This window comes from Leptinotarsa decemlineata, unplaced genomic scaffold, assembly GCF_025532065.1.
Source record: "Leptinotarsa decemlineata unplaced genomic scaffold, Ldec_3_MD MMD2_P_RNA_scaffold_5, whole genome shotgun sequence".
Lineage (NCBI taxonomy): Eukaryota > Metazoa > Arthropoda > Insecta > Coleoptera > Chrysomelidae > Leptinotarsa > Leptinotarsa decemlineata.
The window spans coordinates 7,868,000-7,891,734 of NW_027412532.1; the positions used below are offsets into that span (position 1 = coordinate 7,868,000).

A 23,735-nucleotide genomic window follows, 5' to 3' on the forward strand; every position below is an offset into this window, starting at 1 on the left:
ACTTCTTATCAAGGTGCTACTGTAGGTTTTCTATCGGAGTTTCTGTGCAGCTAAAAACCTGATGCACCATTTGGAGAAGGAAACTCTAGATTACTTACTTTGCATTGTATATTATTGGCACAATTTTTATATTCTGTTCGTTTTTGTATTGTTAAGATGAATGACGATTTTCTTTTATATCCAAAGACAATCGGTAGAATAACCAAAATTACGTATATTAGAGAAATGTTTAGAATACTTTGGTGATCTGTACAATACTCTCATTATATCAGAGAGTTTGACTGTGATTTTTTTTATGACCATTAAATATAAAGAAAACAACCATCTGGATAAGCAGAGGATCGGATAGGTCGTTCTATTGAAGATATCGTTTGCATGAATCAAAAAGAAGTTCAGTCCAATAATTGAACCTTGTGGTATGCCTTTTGAAAAATAGTTTAGAGGAGAATGCACTCCTTACCACAGATAAAGACTACTTCGGAAGAAGTAGTCTTCAACACCTCTCGGTTGTTTTTCGGTGACAGAAACCATATCAATGTTTGTCTTTGATATTCCTAATTTCAAAACCATACATGGCGTCTTTGTTAGGAGAATCATTACCAATTTCTACTCAGGATTGTCATGCTTAGAACAGAAACAATCGCAATTCAAACATAGCTTTCTCAAACGGGCTCAGTACCACTGATAAGATATATGACAGATCAAAATGGCGGTTCTTGGTATTGGATTACGGATCTGAGATTTTGGGCTCTGGTATTATCCATTGTGTAATGGGGCAATTTTTAAACTCAATCTGATGATTACCTACAGACTGATTTGTTTTCCAGAACGAGCGAAACCATACCAAAAAGAATTCGTATTAACTAAAGTTTCTGAACGTTATTGCTTAGTAGACTAGGGAAGAAGTAGGTTACCTGAACTGCAATAGAAACTACATTAACCTGGGTTTGTTTCCTGTTACATTAAAGACCATTTTTCATTGAATTTTATTGAGTATCATTAGTACAAAATCATCCTACTTACTAGTTGATTCAGCATAAAACATTAAAGCTGTAGAAAAACAATAATTTTGTTCCTTTATCTTTCAGACATATAAAATCATTCATTCATCATTGTCTTGCGATCTCTGTCAGATTCGTTGACCTAATGCCTTGAATAAATTCTGATGAATGATCCAATAGGTTCAATAATTTCTTATCAAATATCACTGTTACGTCAGTAAGCGCACGTTTTTTGAAATTGTTCGTATGGAACATACCACACATTTGATGTATGGAAAAAATGTTCAGAAAAATTCAGTCGTAAATTCAGGAGAAGCTGTCGCCATCTTCAAAACTTAATAATTCCCCTTCATTGCGCTTCTCCTGCAAATCCTCGGCAATGCCCTGGAAAATTTCTCTGAATACCAACGGATCAATATTCTTAGAAAGGTAAACCAAGAATAACCAGTCACTGAAGTTGCCATAGTTGGAAACCGCAAGAGTTTTCCAAGGGTTCAAACGGCCAGGGCAAGAGTTTGCAAACACAAACCTGTAGAGCAAAAAAAAATTAAAAAATTGAGTTTCGGTTATATACAGTTATCCATCTGTAATTCAAAAATTCAATAAACCTGACCGATACATGATGCAACCAAATCAAAACTAAGTAATAAGAAGAGAAAGCTATTGTAGAGTAAAGTAGAGATGAGTAGAGTTTTATTTACCCATGTTACGTATGAATACATTTATGGAAGCTCACAGCACATAAAAAAATTGCAATGAAAATGAAATGTTAAACACATAAAAGAAATACATATAAAAACACATTATTCAAAAATATCTATTGGCTGACCAAATGATCATTTGCTGTTAAAGTATATTATAAACTATGGGTACTTCAATAAACTTGTTTACTTCAAATATTTTTTTAAGGACGAAACACAATCATTACAGGAAAATTCTTGAGGTGCTCTAAGAGCGGTGCCCATGCGAAAGAAGTGATTCACATTGGATTTGAATTGCTGGAAATTAAATCCATTTGGAAAAACGTTCCCAGGTTGAATTTAGTTGAACCTCAAGTCACTTGAACACTTCCTGTGAAAGTATCTATAGAAGATAGACAAATCTCCAACCTTTCTTCGATGTTCCAGACTGCCAAGGTTGCAAGTGATGTTAGCGTCTCCAATCAGGCAAATGGTTCTTTTCTGGATATGATCCAGCAACTTCAGGGTATGCTTAGGAGCGGGGCTCTATATTACATGAGAACAATAAATCCAAAGAAGTTCTGATCTGAGCTTTATGAAGCATCAAGAGTTTATGAGATGTGCACAGTTTTCTGTTTCGGAACAGTGTTACAAGCTTTTGGGAAGCAGCCTTTGCAATTCCAGCGACATGATTGTGCCAAGATAGTGCAATTTTAATCCCCAACAAACTTATCGAAGTGGAAAATGACATTGTCTGACCTGACATTATTATATCCGTTTTGGACACAATTACCTTTTTGGTGAAAACCTATTCCTGGATTTTTGTGGCATTGAATCGAATCTGATTATTTTCACACCTATTCGAAATTTTATTAAAACAACGATAAAAATAGAAAACAACAATAAAAATTAATTGGCGCTCCGGGCAACTTCATTGATTCCAGTGGCGCATTTGCTCTTTCAGCTGCAGGAAAACCCGGAAAAACCTGCAGCACCACATCATCTGAAGATCTTGATCTACCAATGTCCTCTCTCTTATAAAACAAAATGTAGGGTGTCTCCAGAGGCTCCAATAACTTCAATATATCGCCAGAACACTTCGTGACATGACTATCGTCAAACTTAAACCAGTCCGTTTCGTCTCTGACCAAGGCGTAATAATGACCAAATTCAACGCCAGAACCACAGTGAACAATGACTGCATGAATATTGTAATAGTGGTATGCCAGATTGAAATGTTCATCTATTTCGAACCTTCCAAAGAGTTTCTTGCTTCCGTCAGAGGTTGAGTCTTGTTTAAAGATCATCAGTGTTATTATTAGATTGACTGGTGCCGTAGCTATACTTGTTTTCTTATAGTAGTCAGTTAGTTTGGCGCATGTTTGGCAATACAGTCGATCATCACCTGTTGAAAATTCAATTTTCAGATGATTTAACAATATGCTTTGCACGGACAAAATTAATTCTAAATCCTCATCAAGATATGCAACTTCCTGCTGCCGGTGAAGACGTGCATCCACCGCCGATGTGGAATCCAAATAGACTAACGAAACATGTGTGTTGTCGTCAGCAAAGCAATATATTGGAATCTTGTTTTTTTTTGCTATAAGTCGTTGATGAACAATGAAAAGAGGGGAAACGGCCAGGTGATTGAAGGCCCTGTCCGGGAAGCCAATGTGGCCTTACGGACGGGGTCGCCGGACTCCTGGTCAGTGGCAGAAATAAGTAGGGTGAGGCAAACTAAAACTCCCCCAAAGCCTTTGCAAAACATACCACCGTGGACCAGCCTACCCAAGCTGAGGTGTAAGGAATCCTGCCGACTGCTGAATGGCTGCAGGGTGATATGCGGTCACGAACGATCCTCTTAGGGAACTGAGCGAAACCTCATTGTAATCAATCTCCCTCTGGTAATGCGGGACTCTGCCAGAGGTGACCAACTCTTTCCCAGCTGCTCGTAGGAACACACATGAATGAAACAGAACAGTAACAACAAAAAAACAATCCTGAGGCTGGACAGAGGTGCTCACCTCAATCTAAGGTGGTGGTTAGGGATGAACAGAAGTGTCCACCCCAATCTACCGCTTGGAATAAAGCAGGACATAGTAGATCACCTCGTGATGTAATACAAAGACCACGGAGTAACCGCATTTGCGGCGCCAAGGCCAAAAGGAGAAAGAGAGCGAAATAACCCCACTCCACCTCCAACAGCGGTGGGCGCCACGAGCTCCGCCTTGAATGAAGGCAAGCAACTGGCTGCCCCTGCAGGAAAGCTCCCTCACTTGTGCACCTTGACGGAGGGAACCCCAAGAAGGTTGAAAAAGCCGCACAACGACAATAATGTCACTGCACCTTCCAAAAACTTCACGGAGGCCACCGTGAGACACCTCAAGGTTGTCAAAGAGTGTGCGTTCGGCGATTCTTGGCCTGCACCTGCCAATATGAAGAAGATATCTCCTGGTGACCTATTCACCTTCCTAGAAGACAAGATGGACGATGACCTAGGAGTACAACTCCTCGGGAGGGTGTGGGTGGAAGTGCTGTGGGTCTATACTCATCCTCCCTACTCTACAGATACAGATGTATCTCCAACAAATCGATGTAACGTATGATGAAGGCACCTGCAGCTGAATAAAGTGTAGATGACAGTGTTTTATGTATCCTACATTTGCTAAAATACGAATGGTTTTTTTGTGACATCGAAATACCATTAATGCGTTACAAAAGTTGCCCCAAAGTGGAACACCATAATGTAATAGTATAGAACGGAATAAAGAAAAGTGAGGTATTTTTAATACGTTTATATTGATTACTGGTTTGAGTTGTCTTGGAATGAATAGAACTCTAGAAAGCTCACGAATTACATAATCTACGTGGCTGAACCAGTTCAACCGTTCGTTGATGATTATACCAAGAAAATATACACTTTGTCTTTCCTGATACAGTGGATTCAAGAAGACAATTGAGGTCTGTGTTTTATTTTTATTTACTTTTCCATAATATTTGAACCAGCTTTTGATGAAGTTTTTTTCTCGTCAACAGTTCGAATCAAATCGATTTTCCATTAAGAAAATATAATACTTTTTGTTGGTATAATACTTTGACATAAGTCGTTTACGTATACAATAAATAAAAAAGGTCCAAGTACTTAACCCTGTGGTACTCCATGTTGTATCAGTTCGATGTCGGATTTGACATTATTAATATCAACACACTGATACGGATTTTCGAGATAGGAGCTGAGGAGTCTCAAAGTTGTACCTCTCAAACCATAATGACTCAATGTTTGAGAGCTTTGGTCAAGTCGTATAAAGTCAAGGAAGTATGTTTGCACCGATCAAGACCTACACACATGTCATTTACCACCTTGTAAACAGCCTGACTTGTGTATTTGTTTTAGGATTCAGTAATATAGAATCTTGTTTCATAGTAGGCGAAACACGTGTTGTGATTTTGTAATAAATCTTTTACAGAGATTTGTTGACATGCATTATTTATTCGCGATATGAAAACTGTTTTCATTTTCTATGTGAAACCCATCAGCTCGAAATGAATAAGGTTTACAAAAATTGTTTTCACTTCAAGAAAAACAATGGCGTCTCACATTCGTCTTCAAGATGGTTCAGAGCATATCGTGCATGGATACCACTGGCAACAAGAAAATATTGATTTGCAAAGCAGAAAATGCCATTCGACTCATAGAATATAGGTATCAGATTTCACAAAAATATCTAGAGCCACATCAAATTTACTATAAATTCTTTTTTTCTTTTAAACTGTTGCCTTCTGTAGTTAAAACGATGAGACTTTCAAGACGCATGTTTATGTGAACGTTATTTACGAAATATACTCAAAAATTACCTTCGTAACATCAGTTAGGAAACACTCTGTACATCAAAATTGCTAAAAATTATAAAGATTTTCATGCAAATTCACAAACACATGATCGTTAATGATATTATAACCTGTTTATACACATTACTAATTTTTATTTTGAATCATAGTATAACCTAATCAAATTTAATTTTTTTATTGATGATAGGACTTACTTGTTGAATGTCGTGCTCCTGGCGTGTAAAATAATGGTGAGTAATCTCCAGATGAGACCCAATATCGAACAAATGAGGAGAAAAATGAACCAAAACCATAAACCGGTGTAAATTTTGTCGTTTATGATGTTTAGGGCCATCACACACATCGCATCGTGGTACTGGATGGAACCAGAAGGACCGTATTTGTGGAACGTGCACTTCGTTATCTGAAACAGAGGGCAAAATATTAATAGAAATAGATGAGATGAAATAGACATTAAATAATACCATTCATAACTCAAAAACGTGATAAAGAATTTCACGTTTTTTGATTTGTCGGATTTGCCTCCACCAGGAGTGATGAAATAGTTATTGAGACATTTGAAAAATCATTTCAAATTAACGAGGTTCGGTTTGTTGGGTTATGACAGTTGTCATAGTTCGCGCAAAGATAATTGAGGTTATGGCATTTGTGATCGATTGTGAGCGCATGAGAATGTCATGTCATAATAGAAGAAAAGTTAGCAATATCCATCGCAGTGTTATTTATAAGGCCACTAGCGAGAAGATCGAAATATCCACAACGAAGCCGTAATGCCATTTGACTGTGGAGTTACAATACACTGCAGAAGAAAAAGAAATCGCACAACAGGAGCGCCGTGTTGAGTATCGCCAGGTCTCTGTTTTTGCAGTAAAACTCCTCCTTTCTTTAAGACAATATTATTCATTAACCAGGCATTTGGTAATGTGAATGTCAATGAACGCACTGTTTGACGTTCGTTTGCGAAATTTTATTCCGGAGATTTTGTGAAGATGAGCGTCCTTTGCTTTTGCGCATCTTTTTTTGGATTAGATCGTCACGTGCGATGAGAAGTAGATCCTTTACAACAGGAGGTGTTCAAGACACTGGTTGTATGAGCCACCCAGGTACTTCCTGAAGGCGAAAAAGCAACCAAAAAAGACCATGGTAACTGTATGGTGATCCACGGATGGTTTGCTTCACTATAAGTTTCTGCAACCGGGCCAAACCAACACAGCGGAGTCGAGTTGGGCATCGAAATTCTGCCTCACCCGCCATACTCACCAAACCTCTCGCCAACTGACTACCATATTTCACAGCAGAGTCCCACTATGAGGAAATCGACGGAATGTACCGAAAATTGCGTCAGCAGCAGCCGGTACCGTCCAAAAATTGAACGAATTGAGCCAGACCTCTCGCCAACTGACTAAGATCTTCTCAAGCACCGGTAGAACCTTTGCCAATCAGGACCATGTAGAAGCGGTGTTTGTTTCGGCAGAAGTTTAATTTAAAACGTTTGTCTTTGTTCATTTCGTTCATTCAATTTTATAGTATGTTTGTGTCAGTTTTCCGGTTCGATCCTGAATAAAAACCAATTGAAAGTGTGATTTGTAAATAAAAAGTTGTTGTTGACGGTACGAAAATTATCTTCTCATTTCTTGTTCAAGTTTTGACCAAGTTGAAAAGCAAAACCAAGTCAGATACGAGCGGTCTTCGTCTACTTCATCGAATCCAAAGCACACAGTTTTAATGCCGATGAAATTAAAGACTTGCGTAACGTTGGCAAAAGTGAATGACTCAAATGACGCTTATTTCAATTGAGTTGAATACGTTTTCACTGAGATATTACAGTTGAAAGTATGTACTATGTATCTATAAAATATATTTTCACTTTTATGACCTGACCTAACAACACTGGCCATGTTAGTGTAGCCTAACTACATGCTTTACAAACACAAGACAACGTTTAATAATTCTCAGACGGTACGAAGTTTGTCGGGTCAGTTTTCAAAACAAACGAAATTCAAGCCCTAGGCTTACCGATCGATTTTCACTTGCTATCGTCTAACCCGTGTTAGGAATCACACGTTAAAAGATAAGACCTCGTTAGTTCTTAGCCCGCACAAGTTTCAAATTCTGAGGGTTGTCGTTCGTAGGTGTGCGACAGCTGGTTAACGGAAAAACAGATAAATGAACAGATAGACAGATAAATAGTGCTGAGTTCAGAACAGAGATTTATACAAAATGTTTGAAGTGTGACGCAAAAAAAATATACTAAGCAATAGGGTTACAGAAATTGCTATCAACATGTTCATTGACACTTTATGTAAAATGATAAAAGAGTCGGACCGAGAACCGATCCTTGAGGACCCTCAAATCGTATAAATTTTCAAGACGATTGCATAGATACGAACTTCACCTAGGAGAATATCGTGGTCGACGAACTAAACGCCTTAAATAGGTCACAAAACACTGGTACAATTGCAAAAGTCGAATATAATAACAGACATTTCCAGAAATGATGGAAACTGACCAATTTCAAACTGTTGAGTGCAATTATTACCCAAAATTGTTCGAGAAAGATCTCATCGATATGCAGTTTTTATTATTTCACAGTTTTTTTGATGACGAATTAGTGCATATACTAATTCGTCAACACATTTTTCTAATTTGGACGACTTAACATGACCGGCTCGGGCAGTTGCTTAGTCGCCTAATTCACCGATTCCCTCTTTTGTTTATTTCTTGACTGCAATTCAAATTATTTTCTACCCAGCACGTATTTATAAAAGTACCGCTACATCACATTCTCCTCGGCTGCACTAAAAACAAATGACCCAAGTTTCTGTATTTATTAGTCACTCGTTAGGCCATTTGCGATGCTGAGCACGTTTTCTCGTGTACTTTATATTGCATCTCGCCGCAGGTAATAATCCGTGTGTGTCAGTTAACGGCTATTCATTACCGACATTTTCTCCATGTAACAACATTCGCCGCTCATTTTTCTCATCGAACAGTGTTGTCAATCCAACAAAAGTTGTCTTGCTAGAGGTTGATGTCAAAAATCCAACCGAAAAAAGCGAAAAAACGGACGCATAGTTGAATCAAAACCTCAAAAAACCCTTCGGTATCTGAAATTTCACGAAATGCAGTTCAATGAAAAAGGTAACAAAAATGAACAAACTGATCAAAAGATTGTGAGATATAAGCATCGCCTCATCGCCATTGATGTCTGCCGCAGTTGCAGACAAAATATCAGCCCCAAAAACTTGCAGATCACCCAAATCGTCAAGAGATTTGTTAATAATATTCCTCATTGGAGCTATGAGGAATTCAGAATGAGCCATACTCTATTGTCGAAGTTGTGTACTAGATGAAAATACATAATGTATCTTAGTATATAAGTAGTCATTATTGAGTGTGTATTTCAGTACTGTTATATTGTTCCTTCATTGAAAGCAACTCCTATTCTATCCATATGTTCTGTAACATATAATCTTGATTTCACGACTTTCAAACCAAGCACTTTTCCCAACCACCAGAACTGGAATACTCTTCTCGACGCGCATAAGCCAAGTTTGCATCTTCAGTAAATGGAGGGAATAGTTTTATGCTGCACATTTCGGCCTGGATGGCTACAGGTCACTCAAGAGGATCAGGAAAGCGCCTTCTGGCTGATGGAGGCATTCAGTATCCTACAGTCATGAAGTAACGTGTCCTCTAAATTCGATACAGGTGACCTACTTCCCAAGCAACACCTTCGTGTTGAAAGAAGAGTGATCTAATTACTATAACGCGTCTTCCACCAACCAAGTTGGCTTCTCCAGAAGAACCTTTGCGTTGCTTATCTATCTGAAGAAGGTACTCGCAGTTTGACCAATGAACAGGTCCTTTCTAGATTAAAGAAAAAGTACCATGGTTTGTCAACATTGAATAATTGTTCATAAGGAAATTCAGGCCATGGTAACAGATCCCATACTCTATGCCTAACCCGGCGCTTAGCTGATTAGATTCTTAGTCTTTTTTTTACCTGGTGACCTGAAAAATCTTTCACCAGATGAAGTAATCGGATGGAGGCTCGAGTATATCCATTCACTCTAGACCTACCTACTACTACTACTGTAATTCATCAAATTGAACATAATTGTCGTTTTCTGGGAAAGGTACCACCCACTATTCCCAAACCAGAATCCACAATGCAAATGAACCCACACAAGTATTTTGCAGACTTTTCAAAATATCTCACGAGGAAGGGGTTTTCCTTCTTGTTGGAAAATTGCTCACGTTCAGCCTATTCCAGAAAAAGGCAAGAAAAATCTTCCAAATAACTATAGACCAGTCACTTTGCTATAGGTGATATCAACAATCATAGAGAAAGCCGTAAACCACCATATATTCAAATATTTGGAAGGCTTCAACATCTTGAGCGATAATCAATATGGCTTTCGGAAACAAAGATCAACGGCGACCTTCTATCGTATGTCACCCAAATTTTTTGGAATAACGTAATCGAGAAACATGGAGAATCAAGAGCTGTTGCGCTTGATATTTCTAAGGCCTTTGAACTTATGTGACATGAGGGTTTGATAGCCAAACTTCGATGCTGTGACTTGTAGGATTATTTTTGTGTATGGCTTTCCAGCTCCCTGAAAAAACGTTCCCTGCAACTGGCCCTCGATGGATAACTCTCGAATACTTTGACAATCAACGGTGGTGTTTCCCAGGAATCCACACTGTCTCCAACCTTCTTTTTATTGTATATCAACAACTTAATGGAAAACACTGAGAATACAACATATTGCTTTGCTGACGACAGCACACTTATCTTGTGCTTCCATTTGGATTCCAGGACATTGGCTGTGAATGCACAACTTCACCGGAAGCAGGAGGTTCCGTATCATAGTGAGGATCTAGAAGTGCTTAGGAATTGGGGTGAAAGTAACCAAGTTCAATTCAATGCCACAAAAACCCAGACATCGGTTTTCTCCTAAAAGATAAAAGTTTCCAAACCGGATATACAATTGCGCTTCCTGCTTCGATAAGTTTGTTGGTGGGTAAAATGGACACCAATATGTCTTTGCACAATCATGTCGCAGGAATTGCCAACGCTGCGTCTCGAAAGCTTGGAACTTTTGATGCTTTATGAAGCTCAGATCAGACCTTCTATGGAGTATTGTTCTCATGTATGTAGCTCCGCCCCTAAGCATACCCCGAAGCTGCTGTATTCTTTCCAAAAAATAGCCATCCGCCTGATTGGAGACGAGAACATCACCTGCAACCTTGATAGTCTGGAACAGCGGTACTCAACCTTTTTTCCCCTTGGGCCACATAGTCGCTACTGCTAGACCTTGCGGGCCGCAATAATAAAAGTGAATTGAACACTTTTCAGGTTTTGCGTCATTAAAGTTAGACGTTGTATGTAAAATACAATAAAATGCAACTGCAAAAATAAACCATTAATTTAAAATGTAATGTGATGATTGACATTGACGCAAACTATTTACAATTTCTGATAAATCTGGCACATATTTACTACATACTACTCTCAAAACATTGTTCAGGTGCGAATCACTTAGTCGGGATCTATAAACATTTTTCGCATATTTCATTTTTGAATATAAGGATTCGCATAGGTAAGTTGACGCAAACAAGGTGAGGAGCAAGTGCACGCAATTTTTGAGCGTTTTGTAGTTATCCGATTCTAATTTCCAGAATTCCTTATATTTGTTTACCTCTCTGTTTTCTCTAAAATCGCCTCCAGATTTGTATCATTTTTAAAATCAATTAGTTCATCCGATAACTTTGCAACATCAAATCCCAATGCCACAAGTTGTGAAGTAGTGGCTACTTCTAAGTGCCAGGGATTTTCCAATAATAGAAGACATTCCTTTATTTTTCGCACATCCTTATATCTGACGAACAAAATAATTTATAAGTACCACGTGGCTTTGGGGAACTAACCTCGAAATGAACAGTTTTACTTTGCACAAGAATGAGATGTTACTCGCTTGAAGACTTGAACTGAAGAAAGAGAAGAATCATGATTTTTCTTCCACGGCATTCAGTCTTGCCAACACCGTTCACGAGTATTCGAACACTAGGCTTTCCAGTGTTCGACCACAGTATTCGATTTGAGTCAAAAACTCCTACACATTTTTGTGTCGTTATCAGAAAATACTATTGTCAAATAATCTAAAAATATTGTATTAGCCTTCAGGCTGCAGAAAAGGCCAGAGCCGCTAGAGGGACGCATAGAAAAAGCTGGCGGGCCGCACGCGGCCCGCGGACCACAGGTTGAGAATCGCTGGTCTGGAACATCAAAGAAAGGTTGGATATTTGTCTCTCTTCTATAATTTTCAGGGAAAGTGTTCAAGTGACTTGACTCATTTGATTCCACCAAGAAATACGCGACGGACTGTGGCTGCTCATCATTTTGAAGTTCAACTCAGAATACTTCGAACTTCACTGTTTAAAAACTATTTCATTTGGAACACTGCGTTTTTGTGGAATAACTTCTTGAGAACATTTTTACAAATGGATTTAATTTCCAGCGCAGGCACCGCTCTGAGAGCGCCTTAAGGATTTTTCTGTAGTGCTTGTGTTTTGTATTTGAAAAAATAATAATAACAACAACGAAAACGAGAATCCCAATGTGAATTTTGATTTTTTTGTACTCACAGAAGCAAACGATTGCTGCTTGTATGTGAGAGAGATACTACTAATTTTAATAACAGTTATTTAGTATCCAGTAAACAATCATTATTTCACCTGTGCCTCGGTTGTGTATGCTATTTATTTGTGGTTAACGACAAACCCGTGTTCTGAAACTGTATTGAAATTAGGGACAATTGACTCCACTTAAAATTCATTAAAGTCAACGACCAAAGAGGACAATAACACAGCGCTTTCAATAAGATTTGTGTTTGAGGAGATAGTTTTTATAATCATCTTCACTAAAGTGAAATATAATCGCTCACAGAAAGGTTCTTTCTAGTGGAGCAAAAATTTGAGGATAAAACGAAAATGTTTGAGGATAAAACGAAAATGTTTGAACTTGATGCACATAGTTTTGATTTTAGGTCACATTGCCTTTGGTTAATCCCCTTTATAAAAACTATTATCACTTTCATTAAGTTACTTTTCACGAACATTTTTTGTAAAAACCATTTTGATACTCTTATTTTTTGCTACTCATTACTCAAGCCCTAATGAAATTTGCAGAACATTTTCAGAATATTTTTTCTCGGTTTTCAATCCGAGAATTATTCCAGCTCTTAACGCAACACATCAAGAATCACATATCAACATTTCTTCCTATAACATTCCTTTACAATCTATCTTTCAAAAACTTCAAAATCTCCCAAATAAACGAGCGTAACCCGATGACCTACCGACAAAATTCCTCAAAAACTAAATATATCGCATTACCACTTCACATAATCTCTAATAAATCCCTTAAAGAGGGCGTATTTTCTTCAGTATAGAAAAAAGCTCATATAATTCCAATTTCAAAATCTGGCAACAAACAACTTGTCAAAAAGTATAGATCAATTTCAAAATTGTCAATCATAGCAAGAACTTTTGAATCCGTTTTATTTGATAACCTGTTCTTCGACGTCAAAAACATAATTAATGTTGAACAACATGGCTTCATGAAGAAACCATCTGTTGATTCAAACGTATTCACCTACACTGAGTCGATGGACCCTGCTGGTTATATTACCCCCCTACAGAGGAGATGGATGTCGAGCTTCAACTCCAACTGACCTCTTACTGGGAGGTCAGTTGGGGTTGAAATTTAAATCAGTGGAGATGGATGTCGAATTTACGACTCCAACTGACCTCTCTGCAAATTTAATTCAGGAGTGAGTCTACAGAGGAGATGGATGTCGAATTTACGACTCCAACTGACCTCTTTGTAAATTTAATTCAGGAGTGAGTCTACAGAGGAGATGGATGTCGAATTTACGACTCCAACTGACCTTCCTGTGAATTTAGATCAGGAGCGAGTCTACAGAGGAGATGCATGTCGAGCTTACGGCTCCAACTGACCTCGCTGTAAATTTAGATCAGAAGCGAGAGCTTCTCAACTCTTCAACTCCTGATTCAATAACTCAACCTAAAGAAAGTTTTGGTAGTTGCCACCAGAAAACGACTGAGTCGTCTCCTCAAGAGCGGGGTACCTTATGAAACTGCCTTGGACCAAATTCTTGAGCGGCGTACGCAGAATTTGTCTCAAGTGGAGGAACAAGCCCCCCATGAGCAGGTTAGCAAACGTTTGCGCTCAAGTGATGACTCACCAGAAGCAGAGGCAAAAAAGCCCTGCACGGTTGAATCTAAGGCATCGTCAGGTGTAGCTGACGTGCAAAAACCCTCATATGGGAAGGTTGTCGTGGGTATCAAGGTGGGAACCCAACCTAACCTAACACTGATTATATCCTGCATAACCTCAATGACAAACACCAAGTTGACGCTATTTGCACAGTCTTCAGCAAGTCCTTTGAGAAAATCGATCACTCAGTTTTGCTAGAGAAGCTCGCTGGAGTCGGGGTATACATCTACTCAACTTTTATATATATTATTATTATTATTATTATATATATTATTTATATTTAAAATACTTTCTTAAATTATAATTACCTAGAGCATATTATATCAGTCTACGAAGACTAAGATACATCGGTTTCTAAGAAAACAAGTTCAGTAATTGTGATCTATTTGAATCCAATAGGCCATTCAGTAAAATGTTTGAATTCTGAAGTTTATTAATTTCCATTGCTTTCAAATAATTTACGTTCATTTCCTATGTGTAAAATTTCGGAATCTCCAGTAAAGATATGATTTTCTCTTAAAAGATGATTTGAATATGTTGAACTTGTTTTTTTTTTCACATAGGTCATTTGATGTTCCTGGATGCGATTCCTAAATGTTCTGCCGGTTTGACCAATATATACCTCAGGACAAGTTTCACAAATATTCAAATATTTCAGATTCGATAGAAATCGCTGATTCAACAAATGAGATAAAGGGGTGAATTCTTGAAATGGTGACACACTGGGGTTTGGGAATTGGTTTTTGTCAAATATCTTAAAAACTATCAAATCTGAAAAAAATTCAAAAATGGGAGGGAATTCCGAAAAAAATTGCCCGTGTGCACCAATGTCGAGCATTTGGCTGCTAGTAATGGAAGGTTAAATATCAGAATTTGTTCTTGAAACATTTTTTCCAACTAACTATAGACTGGCTCACCAAATGAATAATTTCCGAATACTAACCTACGAGTCGCTTATCTGGATTCTAAAAATGTGGTATTAATCGTTTATGTGCATCTTATTTACATCTTTCAATTGTAAACATCTGTTGGCCCTAATAAACCGAAGCTGGAAAAAGGCGGAACAAACTCATAATATCGTTACGGGTTGAATACATTTAGGGATATTGAGGAAATTATGTCTGCCAGTGAGTAATAAAATACATTTTATGGTAAATTAGGTAATACGATAGAGGTTTTCTGAATTCTGGGAGTGTTATGCTTTATAGTTGAATACAGAAAAATCTACACTGTGTCTAAACAAACAACAGACTGCTTCAAAACATTATCATGCATGGTACACGTGATCTTCCAAACAAGGCTTCTTGTACACAGTCGCACTAAGAATTTTTTTCTGGGTATAGGAAAATTACATTTTTTTAGTTGGAGTGTAAGAACTCAAATCAGCAGTTTTTTCAGCCGTATCAGTATTTGATATGACATAAAAAATTTGAATTTCCAAATACCGTATATGTACACACCACAGGCATTAAAACGTAAATCACCACTCCGACCGTGAATGAACGTCGCCAGCCGATTGCAGTTAAATCTGATTGGCCAGTGTAAGGAGGCTTATTTATTTTACCCAATAGATTCAAATGTGCGTGGTGATCACGCATCTATCATTGTTTGCGTTACTTTGTTTGTTGGGTGGACAGAGTTTAGTGTTGCTGAACAATGTCTAGAATTGTTGTGATCAGTACAAGATGCTAGATATTTGGATGTTTTCAAAACAGTCTGGAAATGGCAAAGTGTGGCATGATCAATCATGAGGATCATGAATAGTGACAAAAATTTGTACCCAAGACATATGAATACGTGAATTTTGAACTTGGGAGTTGGTCTACTTCATTTCCTGAGGATTCCAACTTGGTTGATGAAACGCATTTCCAGAAAAGAGTTCTGATGTTTGGAAACAGTGCTTGTTATAGAGTTATTCTACACCAGAAACTGTTCTAATTTTCAGTCAACAAATGATGTTTCCACCACCCTAAAACCGCATTTTTTTCAAACACTATCAGCTGTCTACCTCTGCAATCACTTGAATTGAATAAACTCATTAACTGGTAATTGTCTCCGTATTTGTAAATTGAATTGCTGAAATTTTCTCAATTTTAGTCCTGAAACTTTAAATTCCAGAACTTTTATGAAAAAAGGACAGTAAGCATTATATGCTTACTGTAAGCATTATATGCTTACTGTCCTTTTCCTATATGCTCTAATATTTGCTTGAAAATCATCAGCTTGAAAATAAAATTCGTTGAAACTTCAAGCGTTTATGATTTTGTTTCGAAATGAAATAAAAAAATACAGAATGTTTAGAATTCCTGTATTTTTAAGATCAAGACTTCAAAACTGGTAAGTGAATATAAAGATAAACAAAGATGTAGTGACCTACTATTTCTTGCAATGCTAGGTGAACAAAATTTCTCATCCAATTTTTTTTCGATTTGAATATTACTGTGACATTGGAGCTTCCAAGAAACCATTGTTCACGTTCAATTCAAAACTGTGGAGATGTATAGGGTCTTTCAACAGGGACTCCCGTACTGTAATGTTTTATATCACATATTTTTGAAGCTCCTAACAAATAGTTCACAACCCTAGTATACAATGTGAATGTCTCCAACTACTACAAAATGGCGGAACATTTAATAATTTCCTAAATAAAAACACTTTAATATCGATATTTCTAGAAATTTTTTTTTTTATCTGCCATAGGGCGATTCCAACAACCCGTTTGTTAAGTTATTTTTTGTTTATAAAAACGACAAAAAATGTTAGTACGACAATGGACATCATTTTTTAGTTAAAATATTCTCATTTAGTTTTCAGTTTTACTAGTGGAAAGGTACCACGTCAACCATCTCTAAAACAGTCAATTCTCGTCCATTGGAAAAAAAACTGAAGCGATTTTTATTTACGGTGCGACGCGTAACTTTCACGAGACCCAAAGGATTTTCAATGAACGTTTTCCGAATCGTCCTATCTGTAGAAAATATTTGAGGGAACTTGTTTCCAAATTCACAATTAACGGTAGTGTACATAACAAAAAGCCCCCAGGTCATCCGTCCATTCCGGAACAACAGCACGTGCAAATAAATGGTGAGATGGTTGTAAATTCTAAACAGTCTACTGATTCCGTCGCGAATGTCTGTGAGGTGTCTCCATCTACTGTGTGGAGACTTTTGAAGAGGGATAGGTATCATCCATACAAAATTAAAATGGTACACCAATTAACTGAAGATGACCCTAATCGAAGAACACAATTCTGCGAAATCATGACGGAAACCATTGCAAGGCATCCTACCTATCTCGACAATATTTGTTTTAGTGACGAATGTACATTTTTCAAACAGCAATGTTCACAGACAAAATTGCCGCTATTGGAGTGACACCACCCTCACGTTTTCCGGGAAACACATATCCAATATCCAGAAAAATTAACGCTTGGGCAGGAATATTGGGAAACCATATTGTAGGCCTCCTATTTATTGATCAAAATTCAACAGGGGAAATGTATTTGAATATGCTGGAAACTACTGTTGACCCTCTCATTACTGAAACCGTCGAAGCGAATCCTAATAAATTCGATATGGATATTGTATTCCAACAAGATGGAGCACCTCCACATTACTCCAGACAAATAAGAAACTATTTGGATACTACTTTTCCTGGTCGTTGGATTGGCCGTCGAGGTCCTACAGAATGGCCAGCCCGCTCGCCAGCTTTGACACCTTTGGACTTTTTTATGGGGCTATTCGAAGCAAAAAATGTACAAAACTGAACCTGCTTCAATATTGGATATACGGTAGAAAATAATAAATATTTGTGGATATATTGACGTACGATTTGTCCCCGTTAGACTTTTCCCTGTGGAGTTTTATCGAGTCGCCGGTGTATGCAAATGAGCCACAAACCAACCAGCCATAACCTTGACCAATGAATAATTTGATCTGTCCCAAAAGGTATCAACAAGTTCCACTCTGACACAGGATAATTGAAAAATATTTCTTGGCTGCTAACCCAGAAACACTGATAAATACTCATATTATTAACATTGTTCTCAAGCACGTTGTCACGATGACAATGTGGGAAGACATGTTTGTGAATTATCATTTTTAGTTCTGAAACATTTTGTTCATCGCAGCTGAAGGTCTCTGTATTCTCAAGAAACAAACACTTCATTGTGAGATTTTCACGAAACAGTTTAATTAAAAGGCAACATATGTTTCGCTATACAAAAACTTCTTCAGGCGTGTCTTTACTAACCCTCTCTGTAGCTTGTAGCTTTCCAACATTTCATTCTTTTCAGTCAGAACAATGCTTTCGAGACCAACCTGTAGTAGGTAAATAAACTATTCAGGGGTCAATACTCGAGTTCTGGCGGGTACATATCGGTTCTCACAGGAAAAATGGACCTCGTAAACCTTCGAAAACACCTACCTACAGGTGATCTTTTGATCTTTTGTCACGCTGGAATTTTAATGCCCATTCATCACAACCGACATGCTTTTTTTGCGACTTCATTGTACGCCTCAAGGTTGGTAATGTACATAGTATGGAAGCCGATTCCATTTTACAGGATGGTCAGTGAAAACATTTCAATGCCAGCTAGTGTCGTATGAACCATTTCTCGAATCGTTAGAAAAAATTGAAAATAATGAATTTTATTTCATATTGGGAGGCAATTTCTTCATAAATATTCGAAAGTGTGATGCTTCGTAATTGCTCGACAAATTTGGGAAAATTATGATGAAGTACTTGAAAACATTTAAAACAAATGCACTTTCTGAATTATCCATTTTCATTCAATGAAATACGTCAATTTAACTAATCCACAGTTAATCAAGAAAGGTTAATGCAGCTTTACTGCATTGACTTTTTTTGATTCTGTATCATTTCTAGCAACATACGGATTCGTTTTCCGATGACATTCTAGGAAAGCTTTCCAAATTTCTGCCAATGCAGTTGTCAGTTGATTGGTCAAACCACCAACGCTTTAGCCCATCACCAGTATGTTGCAGTCAAGTGTAAGGATGGCAACACTTTGGTTACCAAAAGTAAAAAAAAATGGACGGAGCCACCAGCAGGAGCCAGCCGCTGGTGGCTCCAATAATATTGATCTTCTAAGTCTGATTAGATATTAATTGGGTTCAACATTTGAAACATTTCAAGTGTAGATTGTTGAGAAAAAAGAATATCGATATTATTTGGCACTAATTCAATAAATTACAACTTTTTCAACTGTGTATTAAACAAATTTGAATAGTTCACTGTCATAAAATTAATAGAAAACAAAGAGATACTTCACTCTTGCTTCCACGTAGGCTCATCATATTTGAAGTATTTTATGTCGAACCTCACTACAACTCACGAAACTTAACATACTTTCGTCAGTTTTCATTTTGACAAAGTTTACTTTTTCCAAGGTTCTCTTGCTTTTATTATGTTTATTTTCGCAGTGCATATGCATAATATTGGCTTTCTACAAATATCATGAGATGAAACGTAGTTTAATATTTATTACCTGTAAATATTATGACCTAGATGATTTGTTTGTCTTGTCGTGTTTGTCTTTACTAGATATCTAGGAAGTTATGGTTTTGATCTTTTAGTATTCCATGCTTGAAAATGGTTATGATGTTCTGATTGATTCAGCCGTTACTTGAAGAAGATCCATAGTAATTTCAAAAACAAAACCTCACGATTTGACGTCCACGTCTTTTGAAATACTCTTCGGTATTCTCAAAAGTACTTGGTAGGTTACTTTTTAGTCGATTATTATATCGAAGTTATAGCTTCTTTGAAAAATATAAGTTGACTTCCATTTAGAAGTGAGACCCCAAATTTCAACTCAGCTGTTGATGCATGCAAACTGACGCTGTTTTCCTACAATAAGGGTATTTCAAAAGTTCAGCAAGTTTAAATGTCATGTGTTTTGATAGCTCAATATATCAATGAACCAATATCAATATATCAAGGAACCCGAAAAATTAACCAGGTATTTCGCAATGATAGTGTTAATGAACATACTGGTCGAGGTTGGGGTGCTGAATTTCATTCCGGTGATTTAAGCATCGAAGTTGAACCCCGTAAAGTAAAGTACTCAGTAAAAACACGCCCGAAGAAGCCATTGTATGGCGAAACACGTGTTGTGTTTTTGCAAAGCTTTCAAGTGAAAATCTCACAATATAGTGTTTTTTGAAAACGTTAGTTATGGATTTTCATCAAGTATCGGCCAATTCCATCATATATCGAATACTTACTTCATTATATGGAAATAATATATCCATACAGCTTTGAATTGGGTTTAAAGCTCCTTGCGTGTGTTTAGAGATTATTCATTATAATTTATTGTATGAATTGAAAGAGTTATATTTTTATGGGTGATTAATTTTTGGGAAAGAAAGTTTTTGGCTTTCTACTACTCCATCTTGATACAAAAAAAGATGAGGGAATCTTCCAAAGAAAGGAAGAAAGTAATCAATTCGAAAATAGGTAACTCTATACATGGGTGTGTCGATCATGCAAAGAAGTAACTTTCAGATACAAACTGAAAGAATGTCCTCCTGAAACAGCTACTTTCATATAAATATTGAATTACACGAAAAAAAAATTCTTTCGAAACAAATACTTCTATATGAACACTGAATTATACAGAAGATACTTTGGTCTACTCAGTTTGTATTTCAAACATTCATTGTGGATTAAAATCAGATATCATTCACATGAGTTCTACTTTAAATGAATGGTAACAAATTGCACTTACATGGAACACTGTCATCCTCACTGGTATACATCGATGTTTCGCCGTAAGACACTTGCCCTAAGGCTCTTCATTACCAAATTGGATAACATTATAGAAAATACACACAATTCACTCATGAATTACGATTTTTAATGTCACGGAATAAGCTTGATCTGCTTATGTCATCGATGACATCGTAATGACATTCATTCACCTATTTGATTCAACCCCAGCCAAGAGGAGGTTGAAATAAGAAAATGGCATTTCCGACGATCTTGCATCTTTAAACATATGAGGGGTTGCTGAGTAGAAGTATAATTGATTCATTCGTTACATGATTCTTGTAATAATTTCTGTGTATGATACATGAACGAAAAAGTATGCACATACCTTTGGAAACACTTCATCAAGTATATCGACGTTGGATTCGAGTCCTTCTGACCATAAATGTGAACCCAAACTGGTGAAGTTTCCACTAAGAAAAGTGTCAGTAATATAAATCTGTAATATTACGTGTAGAAAATTCAGTATTTCGCATAAAACCAGCTTATTTGACCATCCTCTGTTCACATACATCCCTTGCAGAAATAGATTTCGAACTTCTTGGATTTTCTGTTCTCTGAAACAACAAATTTTTCTTTCATCCCTCATATATATATTTTTGTTGCCCTCCGACATTATTAGTTAAACACTTGGTACAAATGACGTGATTCTACTTATTTTTTATTTATTAATTTTTTGTAGTGACGCCGCCATTATACTCGTATATGAGTTCAATATCTACAGTCACACCTGATGACTGATTTATTGAATAAAAGTATTGGTACCTTTGAAGGTGGCTGGCAAAGTTTCGTGATGAATTTCATCAGTTTGGACTCCCATTGTCCAAAATGATATAATAGTGAAGTCCCTGAAAGAACAAATAGCATTGAAATGAATAGCTGGAAATAAGAACATCACCTTCACAATGGAAAAGGAAGTCCACAACGAATTGCCATTGGATGTAATGGTGAAGAGGACCGACGCTACATGGTAAACATTTATATAGCGAAAACTTACTCACACGGGACAGTATCTGAACCAGGAATCCAACCACTATCAATCGACTAAGAAAGGAATCATCAAGACTCTTGTAGACGGTGTAATACGAAGGAAAGTCTCGAGAAGAAACTAGGCATCATCAAAAAATATCTTCATTGGAGTGGTTACTCCAAAGTGATGGTGGAACAGACTTTGGATAGAAGACAGCAAAAGACTCGCAAGGAAAAGAAGCCGTCACAACCAGTGCTTGTACTTTTACTATATCACAGGATTGTCAAAAAGTATAAAGTGAATTGGGCCCAAGTACAACATCAGAACCTGCTCCAGATCCGCAAACACCATCCGTAGCAGCCTCACGAAAACCAGGTTACCAAACGCGGGCTGCGATTGGTGGTCTGGTTGCATTTACCGGATACCTGTGAGTGCAAAAAATCCTATATCGGTGAAAGTAAGAGGCTATTGTAAGTCTCTGTGCCGAGCACAGAGAAGCACAATCGGGAATAGCAGAGCATGTTTGGATTCATCAACATAACATTAAGTGATTCCAAGCTAAGAACATTCACAGGGAAGACCACTGGTTTGAGAGGAAGTTCAAAGTAGCTGCATATATGTTGTCCAACGACACATTCAGCCAAGCTAGTGTAGAGTTACGCAACATATGGACACCCAAAATCGAGCGGAAAACGGTCAACTCCCCCTGTTAAACGGTCATTTCCCGCTAAACCGGTGAAGCGAAGGAAGAGGGGGTAAATAGAGCACTCGACTGACCTATAAATATTCATCTATCGGGAATCACCCGAAGGCGATTGTGGATACTAACAATCGAAACGTTGTGAAATAACTTGAAATCTCTTAATTTTTTATTTCGTTTCAATTTTTGAAATTTTGCCTATTTTTCATTTTATTGTGATGTAATTTCAGAGTTTTTTGCTCAATATAATTGTTATTTTCAGCTATTAATTTCAACTTTATTTTTATTTAAATCTAAAGAAATGAACTATAAATGTTCAAGCTCAGATATACCTATACAGTAGCTTGAATGGACTGACGCCTATCAGAAAACTACTCCCCTGGCTAATACCACAAATGGCGTTGGATTATATCCAACAGGCGTCAGTGCAGTAATCTCCACAGAAAATTTCCTGCATATGCAATTGCCGATAGAACTGAAGGATGTGACCCTCAATTTTGGAACGGGCACACTTGCAGATCGGTTTCGGTCTCCTTAACCACTCGTCAGTGCAAGATAGTGACTATCATCGACTTAAAGTCAATGATATTCCATAATTGAAAATCGAAATTGTTTCAGAGTATTTCATTCCTCGTCCTAAGTTGCAGCGAATAACAAAAATGTCACTCCATCTAGTGGACGAGGTACTAACCAACTGCATATCCGAAATTTGCCCGATTCCTCTGAATAAGGAAGAACTAATGAGAAAGTTAATTTTATTTGGTTTTTCAGCGATTTCAAATCATATTAGATGATGGAAGTTCGAACTAATGAGGGAGTCAAACAACTGTTCAGAGGTAGAGGACCTCAGATTCTTGTAATTTTCAATGCCTCCATATTTATGGATTTCTAGTACTCTCTAATATAAGATGTTTTTTGGTGGTCCACTTAACATACCTTTCTGCTTTACTGGGAATTTTTAACTTTTTATCTTTTTCTTTGAAGTGATATTCCTTCTCTTCCAAAGCGTATGCTGCAAATTTCAGCCCATCAACTAAGTACCTCAATCGTCCTCCTGCAAGTATTATATAAAAGTAGAAATGGCCTGAGAGTGAATTTATGAGATTTCTGTACCTTCCATTTTTTTCCATAAGATATGGGTCAAATAGAACATTATAGCTTGGAAAAATAAAACGAAGGGGACCCATTGGTAGTAGGCGTGTCTTTTAATGGGTTCCGCTGAGTCTATTCCATAAGGTCCCACTCCAGGATGAGCCAGATTACCGGAATCCAGTAATTTGGCATCCAGGTCCTTTATCTGAAAATTTGAAGTGGATTTGTTAAAAAGTTGACCACCCGTAGTGGAATTTATGCAAGTGAAACAATTCCAAAGACAAGTCGGTGCAAATTAATAAAAGATCAATAATAACAACATATCTTGAAATAGGATAGG

General features: G+C 37.2%; 1 protein-coding gene across 4 annotated transcripts in view; it reads right to left on the reverse strand.

Moving 5' to 3' along the window:
* Positions 1 to 972: 972 nt before the first annotated feature.
* Positions 973 to 23,735, reverse strand: part of LOC111514253 (innexin inx7) — a 37,582-nt gene continuing 14,819 nt past the window's right edge. For all 4 annotated transcript variants that reach the window (XM_074169447.1, XM_074169451.1, XM_074169449.1 and 1 more), the window contains 5 exons: positions 23,417 to 23,600; positions 23,240 to 23,357; positions 20,962 to 21,190; positions 5,728 to 5,936; positions 973 to 1,530 (listed from right to left, as the gene is read on the reverse strand). In XM_074169447.1, coding sequence (XP_074025548.1) covers positions 1,308 to 1,530; positions 5,728 to 5,936; positions 20,962 to 21,190; positions 23,240 to 23,357; positions 23,417 to 23,600 — 963 coding nt within the window. In that variant the 3' untranslated portion in view covers positions 973 to 1,307. The remainder of the gene's footprint in view (positions 1,531 to 5,727; positions 5,937 to 20,961; positions 21,191 to 23,239; positions 23,358 to 23,416; positions 23,601 to 23,735) is intronic.